Consider the following 15,325-nt stretch of genomic DNA (forward strand, 5'->3'; position numbering starts at 1 on the left):
ATCATCTCTTTTAATTCAAAATTTTCCCTCCACATTACCAAACCGTTTAGAAAAAAAAATACAAAATGACGGAATACCTTTAATACAATAATACAATAAAATATTTATATAAAAATAAAATAGTAAAATAATTATGTACATAAAAAAAATTAAAAAATTTATATGCGTCCCATTACATTTGAATGGTCATAATGTCGTTGCCAGCCTTTAGTTTTTGCCATTTTTCATCAGAGCACTATTGAGGAAGTATTAATCTAGTCTATCAGCAGAAGCTGTCAAGAGTATATCAACAGAAACTGTCAAGAGTATATCATTGTTATAAAAAAGCTGACAAAAGAAACAATAATCCAGAACTTGTCTGGGTGTTGTGGCTATCACCATAGTCTCACGAGTTTTACGGTCAGAACCAGCTTACACCAATAAACGTTACAAAGTTTTAATTTGGGAAAGTTGTTTTGCATTTTTTTACTTGAAAGTGAAATAAAATTTTAAATTTTTACAAATTGGAGAGTTTGTAACAGAATGTATTGTGAAGTCCTAGAGCCGTGTAGAGAACTACAGTTCGTTAGGATGATTAGACTGCCTTACTTCTTAACTTCTACTTTCTGCAGTATAAATAAATAGGCCTATTTTACTTAGCAATTTTTATTTGTAAAGACTAAGAAGAAATGGAGAATACAGTTACTGAGAGAAATGTGCATGATGCATCTGTTGACTACAGAGGTAGACTACCTCTTCGTGCTTCCACTGGTGTATGGAAAGCCGCCCTCTTTGTCCTCGGTAAGATGCTTGCTCACATGTATAGTCATTGTTTTGTAGCTTTATTTTCATCATGAAATAAGAAGAAAATGCTAGTGAAAAAAAGAGAGTAAGTGTTAACATACACTATTCCAACTTATGTTCGTGTACACATGCATACTAAAATTAGAGAAAAATAAAATAAGATTTCCTTAGTTTCTCGTCATCTCTGAACAATTTTAGGAGAACTTTATTCTTCTTTTATAGGTTCTTAGTAATGGAGAAGAAGTTACTATAAAATTTTTGTGTGTTTGACTTATATGATCACATCATAACTTGATATTTCAATTTGGAGCAGCAATTGAATTTTGTGAAAGAATAAGCTATTTTGGAATAGCAAGTAATCTTATCTCGTACCTGACTAAAGTGATGCATGAAGACCTCGAAACAGCAACCAAGAATGTAAACTATTGGTCAGGAACAACAACCCTGATGCCTCTGGTTGGGGGATTTATAGCTGACACCTATACTGGTAGATTTTATATGATCCTGCTTTCCTCCTTTGTATACCTAATGGTAAATCTACTTTTCCCCTAATCAATGTGAACAACTTATCTTATAATACTTATACACCTCATTCATTGTTCAATAAATTTCCCATGTGCTGAAATTGTATTTTTTCTTTTTTTCAAATTTGTTTATATAATTATGTATGACTACAAGCACTGATAGTCTGGTGTATTTTGTGTTGTCGTAAAACTAAAGCTCATTTCATGGTGTGTCAACTAGGGACTAAGCCTCTTGACCATGTCTCAATTCATCCCAAGTATAAAGCCTTGTGACACTGGGATATGCAAACAACCACGAAAAGTTCATGAAGTGTTTTTCTTTTTTTCCCTTTATTGTATTTCCTTGGGTACTGGAGGATACAAACCATGCTTGGAAAGCTTTGGAGCTGACCAATTTGATGATGGTCACTTGGAAGAAAGAAAGAAGAAAATGTCTTTCTTCAATTGGTGGAACTTTGTATTGTGCTTCGCGTTGGTGCTTAGTGCAACAATGATTGTTTATGTTCAAGACTTTGTCAGTTGGGGAGTTGCTTTTCTCATCATAACTTTTCTTATGGCTCTTACTATCATAGCTTTCTTTGTGGGAAGACCATTTTATAGGTACAGAAGGACAGGAAGAAACCCTTTATCCCAAATTTTACAAGTTTTAATTGCAGCAGTAAGGAAAAGAAATTTGTCTTGTCCTTCAAATCCTGCTTTGTTGTATGAGGTCCCACAGTCAGAGAGGTCCAAAGACAGGCTTTTGAGACTCACTAGCACGCTCAGGTATTTACCACACAAAGACCTGTCAGATTGATAATTAATATTTTTCATTGTTAGAATTTAGAGGCATAGATTGTGTAAATACCATGTACATATAATCCAATGACAAATTACGATATAGATATTTTTATAATAATTATCTTAAAAATTTATCCAATTAAAGAATAAAAACTTTTACACAAATAATATATGCCTACTAAATTCATTAGTGGAAATTAACACAAATCAATTCAATGAATAGTTTCCTTGACAAGGCTGCAATAATTGATGAGGAACATGTTGAGGAGAAGAACAATCCGTGGAGACTAGCAACAGTGACAAGAGTCGAAGAAACAAAACTCATTATAAATTTAGTTCCCATATGGCTAACTTCATTAACTGTTGGAGTATGTATAGCTCAAGGCACAACACTCTTCGTTAAACAAGCAGCTGCAATGAACTTAAAGATAAGTGACAACTTCAAAATCCCAGCCGCTTCCATGTCCTCTCTTTCAGCGGTTGGTATCTTAATAATTGTCCCAATATATGATAGGATTATTGTTCCACTTATGAGAAAAATTACTGGTAATGAAAGAGGCATTGACATCCTTACGAGGATCAGCATTGGTATGGCACTATATGTCATACTCATGATTGTTGCTGCCTTAGTAGAAACGAAGAGACTAAGAATGGAAACCGACAACAATTCTATGAGCGTGTTGTGGTTGATACCCCAATACTTAATCCTTGGCGTAGGAGATTCATTTTGTATAGTTGGTTTGCAAGAGTACTTCTATGATCAAGTTCCTCACTCAATGAAAAGCTTAGGAATGGGGTTGTATCTTAGTGTGATTGGAGCAGGGTACTTCTTAAGCAACTTTTTTATAATAATCGTGGACCATGTCACTGGGAAAAAAGGCAAAAGTTGGATTGGAAAGGACATAAATTCAAGCCATCTGGATAAGTTTTATTGGTTGTTAACCATCATAAATGCTTTAAATTTGTGTCTCTTTCTCTTCTTGGCAAAAATGCATACTTATAAGACTGTGCATAGAGATGCTGAGGAAATTGATGGTTCTAACCGTGATGGAGTGGAGATACTGTCATCATAAAGATCAACCGAGATAGTCCTCATCATGACTTACTATGTCTTCTGCGTAATCAAATAAGAATATGTAATATGTATTTCTTAATAATATTTATTGAATATTGGATTAGTGCTCAAATTCTCGCATATTATTTAAGTATTGTTATCTAAGCAATGACACATGACTACAGAAAAAAATTTACTTTCATTTTAGTTAGAAAATGCATTGTCAAAATTCATTTTTTTTTCATATAAAAAGGGAGATTACACTGTTAGATTTAAAGTTTAACAAAGTTATGCAGTGGACAATGTTTTCATTAACACAAATCTTAATTTCTTATATGTTCTTATAAGAATTGATTTAATATTATTGATTTTTTATTAAATATGAAAGATGTATAGTATAATTTGGTTTCAGAATGTTCTAACTAGTTTCTTAAGAGTTTTAGTAAAAAAAAGAAATACAAGTAAAAAAAATCTTGATATATTTGGAATATCAAGATTTTATGGAGGTGGAAACAGACGTATACATAGTAGAAAATTTGCACTCATGTGCTGTGGGGTCCACGGTCATGAGAGGGAGCCAAAAATAGGGCCCACGATTTTTTTATGTTTCCAACATTCATCAATTGATCTGTGGACCCCCTTGTTGATATTCCCACCCCCAAGACTTCCACCACGTTTTTACTATAGTCAACTCATACCAAACAAGCCTCGGACCATTCTGCTGGCCTAGCAATTTCACTATTTGTACCTAACATTTAATATCTGCAACACTTTTACCAAGTAAACCCGGGTCCATTCTGCTGGCTCAGCAGTTCTACTATTTGGTACTCTCATATTAACAGCTGCACCACCTTTCCCAAATAAGCCTGGGCCCATTCAGCTGGTCCAGCACTTTTGCTATCTTTCACCCCTCTTTTATTTTATTCACCCACCAGATTTTAATTTTTATTTGAGTAATTGTATAATCATAAGTCTCACCTTTTAGTAAATAACTTTTTTGAAAAAAAATCTCTCTCTTCTCAAAAATTCCATTTCACTTTTATTCTTTTTTTTAAAAGCCTAGCTCACATTGACACAAACTTTTTCAAAATAGTTAAACCCATAAAACTACGTAAACCTTAATTTTCTGTTATGAACGGAAATATGTGAGTTTCTATTACTCAATTTTGGTCTTCTTAGGTGTGATGGCAGAAAATTAAGGAAGCAACCCTTTCACCTCTGGATGCCCTTTTTTTCTTCTTCATGATTTGATTGGTTTACCCTGATTAATTACTATTTTGAAAATCCTTTTATTATATTATTCATTTTAATTATTTTTGTGTCAACGGTGGACAATACTAGTGACGTGGTTGAATATTTTTCGAATAATGTGACTGAATATTTTATGGATGATTTGGTCAAAATTAATTACTAAAATTAATTATTAATTTTTTATCGATAATAATAAATTAATAAATGCGAGTTCCTGGTTTAACTTTTATACAAAGAAATAATTATTAATTTTTTATATGATATAATTAATTTAATTGAAGATACGAAATCTTACTTTAACATCAAAATTAGTTTTGTAACCTATTCTTTTTATAACCTATCTTAATCTAAGTTTAAAATCGATGATTTTATTTTACCAGTAAACTATAATTCATATAGTATTATATTGAACAAAAATAATCACCTACCACATATTAAATCTTAACTTATATTAGTGGAAGTATAGAAAGAAAATAATTTTTTAAAGAGAAACATAATCGATCCTTTCGAAGGGAGATATATATTTTTTTTAAAATTTTATTTTGCAAAATCAATTTCCTTTACAAAATAAATCTGTTCTTTTATAAAACAATAGATTGTTTTTATAATAGTACATATATGATATATGACGATATGACTAAGAATGGTTGAACATGAAAACAAGAGGGGAACTAAGCCTGATACTATGAATGTGATGTGGTTGATACCCCCAATACTCCATTCTTGGTATTGGAAATTCATTTTATCCAACTGGTTTGCAAGAGTATTTCTATCATGTTCCTGGCTCAATGAAAAGCTCAAGAATGGCTCTATATCTTAGTGGGATTGGAGTGGGATTCTTCTTGAGTAGTTTTCTAATAAATATTGTGCACCATATCTGACGGAAAAAAATGGCAAAAGTTGATGCATGTAAGTGACTCAAATGTATTTTTTATTTTTATATTTTCTTCATAATCAAATACTGTGTAATATGTTGTTTCCCTTATATTTATTGAATTTCAGATTGTTCCAAGTTATACATATTACTCTTAGTTTTTTAATAGAAATAGATAAAGTATTTCATAATACAAACCAAATTCCAAGTAAAACATTTGAATAAACATGCTCATTTTTATTGTATATAAGAGGTTCATATATATATATTGTTTTGTTACTAAAAGAACACATCATGCTCTTTCAGATGGTCGGCTTAAAAAAATGGAAAAATATCTTAAATCGTTAATATGTATATATTATTTTATTACTAATAAAAAAAACACATCATACTTCTGAGGTGGTCGAACATAGAAAATGGAGGAGTATAACATTGTACAACATGCTGTTAATATATTTAATTTCCTATTTTAAATTATTGGGCTTTGTTTGTTTGACCCAACTTTCCTTTTTCTTTCCTGGAGGTGCAGGCGGTGATAATTCTGATGGAGGTGCAATGTTGGATGCAGGAGCAGAGACACTATTTGTTGGAAGATCATAGGATAATGAGGCTGGTGGAGGAACAGTATTGGGTGTAGGAGTAGAGGCACATGGCTCGACAGGAGGTGCAGTATCAGAAAAAAAAAAATCAAAAGCAGAATTATATGCATTAGAAATAGGGAGAGATAAAGTGTTAGGATCCTTAGGCAAGCCACTGTCCAATTTATATGGAAAGTGGTTTTCATGAAAGATTACATGTCTTGATATCTCTATGCTATGAAACTTTAAATTTAAGATAATATAACCTTTTGTATTTTGCGGGAAACCAAGAAAAATACATTTGATAGATCTATCATCTAATTTTTTCCTATGTGCAGTAATGGTACTAGCATAACAAAGACAACCAAACACTTTTAGAAATGAAATGTCATATGGTTTTCCAAACAACTTTTCATGAGGAGTGATGTTATCAAGTAATGGAGTAGGAATAACATTTATTAAGAAAACAACATGATTTACAGCAAATTCCCAAAAAATAGGAGGAAGATTTGCTTGAAAAAGTAAAGCCCGGGTTACATTTAGTATGTGTTGATGTTTACGTTCTACAATGTCATTTTGTTGTGGTGTTTCAACACAAGATTTTTGATGTATAATTCCCTTTGAAGCATAAAAATTTGACATAGCAAACTCAACACCATTGTCAGTACGAATCGTTTTGATATTAGTTTTGAAATGATTTTGAACGAAAACAGTGAAGTTAATGATGTGCTGACGCACTTCAGATTTGTTATGCAACAGAATAACCCAAGTATAACGCGAGTAATCATCAACAATAGTCAAGAAGTAACGAAAACCTTGCATAGAAATTATGGAACATGGTCCCCAAATATCAAAGTGTACAAGATCAAAAATAGCAGAGGTAACAGTATTACTTAAAGTGAAAGGAAGTTTTCTCTGTTTTGCACGACTACAAGTGTCACATACATGATGAGTATCAACAGTAATAAAAGAGTATTGTTTGCTTAAGACATGTAATCTTTCATGTGAAGGGTGTCCTAGTCTATAATGCCATAGTGTTTTGTCTATGATATTACAATTAATAAAAGGAGCAAAACAATGCGGTTTAGATTGACTAGAAGCAGGCAAGGTAGTGACAAGAGATACAAGCCAACAGTGGCTTTAACTGTACCAATCCTCTCTTGAGTGAGATTGTCTTGTATAATGCAGTGGGTTGAAGTGAAAGTTAAAGTGCATTTAAGTTGGTGTGTGAGTTTAGAAACAGATATTAAGTTTAATTGAAAATGAGGCACGTATAACACATCAGACAAATAAAACTGATCAGAAAAACGTATTAAACCAGAATATGTGGCATAAACAGTTTGGCCATTTGGAAGACTAATTAAGACAGGTTTAATTTTAGTATAAGTAGTAAAAACGTTCAAATTGTGACAAACATGATCAGTGACACCAGAATCAATAATCCAAGATTCTTTTATAGAAGATAGTGAAGAGAGAAACTTACCTGTTGAAGAATGCTCAGTATTGGGGATTTCATCCGTAGAGATGCTGCCGACTTGATTAATTTGAGTGTGAGAGGCAGGATCCTCAAGGTTTTGCTGACGCAAAATGTTGGTAAGGAATTGACACTGTTGTGATGTAAGTTGAATCCCCTTTACATCCTGTTCTTTAGGAAAAAGCTCAGAAAAAGTGTTAGTAGTAATCATATTATTGGCTTGGGATGTCCAATTGGTGAATTTGTAGCCAGGAGGGAACCCATGCTTTTTATAACAGGTGTCAACAGTGTGACCAAGACGATTACAAAAAGTGCAGACTTTTCTAGTAAAAGAAAACTTTGAGGTTTTAACATTACCAGGAAAACCCATTCTGATGGCACTGTTGAGCGCCACAAAGCTAGAGTTGTTGCCAAAGGGTTTACCCAACTTGAAGGACTTGATTTCTTAGACACTTTTGCACCTGTTGCTAAACTCACTACCCTCCACCTTCTGCTTGCTATTGCCACTACCAAAAATTGGATTTTAAAACAACTTGATGTCAATAATGCATTTCTTCATGGTGATCTCCATGAAGAGATATACATGACCCCCACACCTGGCCTCTCTCTTCCTTCTCCCCAGCATGTTTGCAAGCTACGGTCTTTGTATGACCTTTGTCAAGCTGGTCGCCAATGGTATGCCAAACTTTCTACTTTTCTTTTATCAAATAATTACTCTATTTCTGTTGCTGATCACTCTCTTTTTCTTAAATATAATAATGATAAACTCACTGTTATTCTTGTTTATGTTGATGACTTGCTCTTAACTGGTGATGACACGGAGGAAATCAATACAATTACTGCATCCCTTCACCATCACTTCAAGATAAAAAATTTAGGTAATCTCACTTACTTTTTGGGACTGGAAATTGCTCGCAACAGTATTGGTCTTCATTTAAGTCAACGCAAGTATACTCTTGATCTCCTTCAAGAAACTGGCATGCTTGACTCTGCACATGTGGCCACTCCTATGACTCACACCTCCTGTCTCTCTCCCGACCAAGGCTCACCTCTCGATGCTGATGCCACTTCTCAATACAGAAGACTCCTTGGACGTCTAATTTACTTAACCAACACGCGACCAGACATCGCCTTCGCTGTCCACAATTTAAGCCAATTCATATAGAGCCCTTGCCACCACCACATGTGAGTTACAATGGTTGTCTTACCTCCTTCAGGATTTACATCTTCCTCTCTCCCAGCCTGCAACCCTGTACTGTGACAACAAATCTGCCCCTTCCAATCAAGTTTTTCATGAACGAACCAAGCATATCGAAATTGATTGCAACCTAGTTCGTGAAAAACTTAACTCTGGTCTCCTCAAACTACTACCCATTACTGACATATTCACCAAGCCCCTTGCTTCCGCACAATTCTCTACTCTCAAATCCAAGCTGGGCCTGACAAATATCTACTTCCCAGCTTGAGGGGTGTTAATATATTTAATTTTCTATTTTAAATTATTGGGCTTTGTTTGTTTGACCCAACTTTCCTTTTTCTGGTTCAGCTAGGTCTTAATCTTTTTCTTATATATACACCATGTATTTTACTCTCTAATATACAAGTGAATAAAAGTTTCTTTTATATTTATTTGTCTCTATAATTAGGGTTCATCAAAACCTCTCTTTCTTCATTACGATTACGTGCGATTACGTACGCGCTACATTAAAGCATCACATCAGACAAGGAATATTCATCTTCATTTACTGTAAATACATGCTTAAGCATTCTCGCCATTCAGGATTCATACACTCTACATCACCTTGTAAGCAAGTTTGAATTGAAAAAAGTTTATTTGAATTATTTTTTTCTCTCACCTCCACTTTACAACCCCTTTTAATAATAAAATATTATATTTTTTAATTAAAATTAATATAAACAAAATTTTAAAATAAAATAAAAATATATTTGATTGATAACTAAACTTATATTACTTAATATGTCAACGTTACTCGTTTTAATTCTATTAGTTTTGTTATATACGGTTTAGTACGTCTCATCTACTATTTTTATATTAACTTTTTTTTTTCTGAAAAAGAATATATAATGACACTAATGAATTCACAAATTTTAAGTTTTTACTTCTCTCGTCTTCAATATTCTAACTTACATATATCATATAATATTTCCTAGTATTCAATATTCTAATTTAGATAAAGTAAATAATATTTTAAGATCATCCTTCAATTTTTAATGTTGTGTTGGTATTTAAGTATGATGAGAAAGGATCGAGGGTACTTCTTTTGTTTGTTTCAAGAGTTTTGAGACACTAAAAAAAATAACAATTTAGCTACCGAATTCAACTATAAGTGATTGTAATTTGCAACCCCACCGAACGAAAAAATAAGGAATAAAAAAATGTAAAGAAAATTGAAAAAAAAACACGAAAAACGATACAACTTTTTGATTTAAAACTTTCTCTTCTTCTATGGGAAGATTTGCATAGAAAGATGAATTTGCATTTTTTTTTAAATTAATAAATTATATATGATTACGTATGTAAACTATATTTTAATATATATATATAACAATTATAATTTCTTTATTAATTATTAATATTAATTTTCATATTATAATAAAATAAATAATAAATAAAATATTAATTTTAATTATTAATATGCATTTTTATTTAATTTAATATTAATTTTTTATTTTAAATTATTTTAATTTTAATATGTATTTTTAAATTATTTTATAATAAATTTTTTAATAATTTTTAAAAAATTTATTGTTTATCAAATTTGTAAACTTACACGTTATACATTTCAAAAAATTAAAAAAAATCTTTTCACAAAATCACATCAATTACAAACTTCAATAAACTTTTCTCACAAATCTACTCTAATATACTCCAATCCAAACAACTTCACTTTCCTTTCAAATTATTCCAAATCCTCTCCCTCAAACCCCCTCTCCAATCTAAACACACCATTATTGTTAAATCTGCTACCGAAATGACGATCGAGTAAATTCTTAATGATGTTAGTTAGCTTTGCGACCGAACATAAGAGTGACAAAACCATTGGTCACTAAAGTGGTGACTGTTTTGAATAAATTGGGAAAAATATATTAGCGAGGACCGAAAATGTTTATGTTTTAGTCACCGATTTTATTTCGGTAGTTAAATATTATTACTTATTTTCTGCCATCGAATTAGCCACTAAAAATGTTTATTTTTTAGCCACCGATTTTTTTGGTCGCTAAATGTAATTGTTTATTTTTGCCACCGAATCCATCGCCAAATACGTTTATGTTTTAACCACCGAATTTCTTTTGATCGCTAAATGTAATTTTTTATTTTAATAATAATAATAATAGTAGTAGGATGTTACATTTTGATATGTTACTCTAGAGTGCGGGAGTGGATGGAGAAGAAGGTGAAAGTGTTTCTCAATTTTTACGAAGAGATTTGTGATGATTTATATAATTATTGCATTTTACCCAAATACCCTTGTACATGCATTTTATTATGATATACAATATACAAAATTAAATATTACATACATTTATTTAACAATTTCAAAAATATTTAATTATACTATTAATAATAACAAATAATTAAAAATATTAAAATAATATTATAATCTCAATAGTACATATATAGTTATATAAAATAACAAATATATATAACAATAAATATTATTTTTATAATTTTTAATATATTTAATAAATTTTTTTCAATTTAACACAAAAATATTTTCTATTATATTTTTTAATTTTTTATTGAAAAACATAAGTAATTATGGATATTATATATTAAAAAAAATTAATTAATTCAAACATACAAAAAAAATAAATCATAATTCATTATTCAAATATTTTTTAATAACAAAGATAAATTTGTAAACTTATATGTTACATCTTTAAAATAATTTTTAAATCCCTTCTCACCTATCATATCACTCACAAATCTCAATAAACCATCCTCCCATATCCTCCCATATTGACTATATCATTTCTCAATCTAAATAATCTCACATATCCTCACACATTCTCTCTAATTCTCAGAAATTCACTCCCTTAATTCAAAACACAAGGAACTTTATTTTTCATCCTTTAGATCTCTTTAAGCCCATCCTATCACATTCAAATGTTCTAATTTTTTTTTGTCCTTGAGGGGCTTAGTAGTGTATTATATTTACAATTACTTCAAATTATTTAAATGCTACGTACTTACCTTGGAAGACGATATAGAACAAGAATCCCTGTAACTTCACAATTTTTAAGGAGTTTTTGAGTTGAGTTGCTACTATCAACTACTAGTTCATGTGATCGTTTAATTTTACAACTCAAGCTAACAACATAAATTTGGACGAGACATTGTTTTGTATCATTGTATTTCTAGAACTTTAATTATCATTATCAAAGAATATGCTTATTTTTTATTTTAGTATTTAATTTTAAAAAAATAAAATGATATCAATTTTTAAAAACATAATTAGGGTTTAAAAATGATATACAAATTAATGACAAAATCAAATAACAGAAATTCAATTGAAAAACATAAAATATTTTTTATTTGAACACTATAATGAGAATACAAGGTCTCAACTAAAAATTGGAGTTAAAAAATAACTAATACTAAATTAATTGTAACACATAATTTTATGTTTATTCAAGGCCTAGTTAAACAAGGAAAAGAAATGTAACTAACTCGTACAGGGTCACACCTACCCTCAATAAAAACAAAAAAAGTTTGAAAGTAAAATAAAATACCACAAGCATTAATATTGCTTTTCATGAGATTACAACTCAATAGGAATATTGCTTTTCATGAGATTATTAATGGAAAGAACTTAATGACTATCATATGATTAATTAATGTAAGTAAAAGTAGAATAATGCTTTTCCATAATAGAATTTCCACTCTTAATATTCATAATGAATAGATATAGCGACATTAATAATGCTGTAATTTAAAATTATTAAGTATGGACTGAGTTTATGTGGATTTTGTTTTATTTCACTTAAGTTAAATTATTATTAAAGTAACTAATCACTTGTTTTGCTGTCATTTACATACAACAACCACATTGACTCGCTCTACAGTATATATATATATATGCTTCTCTTTCAAAATTAGGTATTCCACATGTTTAAACCCTAAAAACATTATAAATTTCTCAATTCTGAAAATTTGTTTTGTATTCGTATTTTTACTTTACTTGCTTATCGTGACTATCGTGACTGTGTATTAGTCAGTTCAGGATGATTAGGCAGGGAGAACCTGTTAAATAGCAGTTCATTTGACTGCCATGAATTTAAATGTACTAACTAATTAATGAGACAACCAACCATATGCGTTACCTTCTTCTACCTTCGTCTATATAACCTTCCATATCTGTTATGACCCTTTTACTTTTCAATTTCCATTTGTAAAGAGGGAGCAAGAAATGGAGAAGACAGAGGGAGGTAGAACTGAAAAAAGTGAAGAGAAACGGGTGCATGATGCATCTGTTGACTATAAAGGCAGAGTACCTCTACGTGCTTCCACTGGTACATGGAAAGCGGCCCTCTTTGTCCTCAGTAAGATGCTTCTTCACATCAGCTTAATTTTCTATAATCATTTCAATTCTGATGTGTAGTTCATTTTATTGCTTTATTTTCATCATGAACTAAGAAAATGTATTCCAACTAGTGATAAAAAAGTAGCATGTCCTAAAAAGAGTGTTTAGCATACACTGTTACTGTAACAGAAAATTTATCTTCCTGTACAGATACATTACAAAAATAGAGAAAAATAAAATTTCCCTCATCTCTAAACAATTTAGGAGAACTTTCTTCTTCTTTTATTGGTTCTTGTTTCTTCTTCTTTTATTGGTTCTTGGTAATCGAAAACAAGTTACTATAAAAATGTTCAATATTTGTGTTTGACTTCTACGATCACAACATAACTTGGTTACTCTGCTTCAATTTGAAACAGCAATTGAATTTAGCGAAAGAATAAGTTACTTTGGAATAGCCACTAATCTCATCTCGTACCTGACTAAAGTGATGCATGAAGACCTCAAAACAGCAGCCAAGAATGTAAACTACTGGTCAGGAACAACAACCCTAATGCCTCTGGTTGGAGGATTTGTTGCTGATGCATACACTGGTCGATTTTATATGGTCCTGCTTTCCTCCTTTGTATACCTCATGGTACATCTACTTTCCCCCTAATCAATGTAAACAACATATCTTATTATATTTCTTAACTTATACTTTTACACCTGTTGGATAAATTTGACACGTGCTGGAATTATTTTTCTTTTTTCCAAATTTGTTTATAGAATTATATATCACAATACAGTGTTGTGTTAAAATAAAGCTCATTTATTGGTGTGTGAATAAGGGATTAAGCTTGTTGACCATGTCTCAATTCATCCCAAGTATAAAGCCTTGCGACACTAGGATATGCCAACAGCCAAGAAAGGTTCATGAGGTGCTTTTCTTCTTTTCTCTTTATTGTATTTCCTTGGGTACTGGAGGATACAAACCATGCTTGGAAAGCTTTGGAGCTGATCAATTTGATGATGATCACTTGGAAGAAAGGAAGAAGAAGATGTCTTTTTTCAACTGGTGGAACTTTGCAATGTGCTTTGCGTTGATGATTGGTGCAACCGTGGTTGTTTATGTTCAAGACTTTGTCAGTTGGGGAGTTGCTTGTCTCATCATAACTATTATTATGGCTCTCACAATCATAACTTTCTATGCGGGAAAATCATTTTACAGGTATAGAAGGACACAAGGAAACCCTTTAACACCAATTTTACAAGTCTTAGTTGCAGCAATAAGAAAAAGAAATTTGTCTTGTCCTTCAAATCCTGCTTTGTTGAATGAGGTCCCAGAGTCAGAGAGGGCCAAAGGAAGGTTTCTGAGACTCACTAGCACACTCAGGTATATCATATACAATAGTTTTACTGATTTTTATTATAATTATTTTATAAATTAATCCAATCAAACAATATTTAGTTAGATTATAACAATATATGCCTATTAAATTCATTAGTTGAAATTAACGCAAATCAATTCTATAAATAGTTTCCTTGACAAGGCTGCAATAATTGAAGAGGGACATATTGAGGAGAAGAATAATCCATGGAGATTAGTAACAGTGACAAGAGTCGAAGAAACAAAACTTGTTATAAATTTAGTTCCCATATGGCTAACTTCATTAACAGTTGGAGTATGTGTGGCTCAAGGCACAACGCTCTTTGTCAAACAAGCAGCTGCTATGAACTTAAGGATAAGTGACAACTTCAAAATCCCAGCAGCTTCCATGTCCTCTATTTCAGCGGTTGGAACCTTAATAATTGTCCCAATATATGATAGGATTATCGTTCCAATTCTAAGAAAAGTCACTGGTAATGAAAGAGGCATCAACATCCTTACCAGGATCAGCATTGGTATGGCACTGTTTGTCATACTCATGGTTGTTGCTGCCATAGTAGAAGCGAAGAGACTAAGAATGGCTACACATGACGCCCTCTCAGTATGGGAAACCGACCACAATTCTATGAGTGTGTTGTGGTTGATACCTCAATACTTAATCCTTGGCTTTGGGAATTCATTTTCTATAGTTGGTTTGCAAGAGTACTTTTATGATCAAGTTCCAGACACAATGAGAAGCTTAGGAATGGGTTTATATCTAAGTGTGATCGGAACAGGATACTTCTTAAGCAGTTTTCTGATAATAATTGTGGACCATGTCACAGGGAAGAATGGCAAAAGTTGGATTGGGAAGGATATCAATTCAAGTCATCTAAATAGGTTTTATTGGATGTTGGCCATCATAAATGCTTTAAATTTGTGTCTCTTTCTGTTTTTTGCAAAGAGGTATACTTATAAGACTGTGCACAGGACAGTTATAGAAACTGATGGTTGTAAGAATGATGGAGTGGAGATAGTGGTATGATAAAACCGACCTGAGATGCTCCTCATGATTTGCTATAATTTTTACTTAACTAAATATGATTATACAATAAG

At 31.5% G+C, this 15,325-nt stretch overlaps 1 protein-coding gene across 1 annotated transcript; it reads left to right on the forward strand.

Moving 5' to 3' along the window:
* Positions 1-668: 668 nt before the first annotated feature.
* On the forward strand, positions 669-15,254 carry LOC137816111 (protein NRT1/ PTR FAMILY 5.7-like). The gene is made up of 8 exons (XM_068619204.1): positions 669-780; positions 1,097-1,314; positions 1,528-2,072; positions 2,311-3,051; positions 12,774-12,883; positions 13,281-13,498; positions 13,692-14,236; positions 14,381-15,254. Exons 1-8 carry the CDS (start codon positions 669-671, stop codon positions 15,252-15,254), a joined length of 3,363 nt encoding a protein of 1,120 aa, XP_068475305.1.
* The last annotated feature ends 71 nt before the right edge of the window (positions 15,255-15,325 follow it).

Source organism: Phaseolus vulgaris, chromosome 1 (genome assembly GCF_000499845.2).
Source record: "Phaseolus vulgaris cultivar G19833 chromosome 1, P. vulgaris v2.0, whole genome shotgun sequence".
In the NCBI taxonomy this organism is placed as follows: domain Eukaryota; kingdom Viridiplantae; phylum Streptophyta; class Magnoliopsida; order Fabales; family Fabaceae; genus Phaseolus; species Phaseolus vulgaris.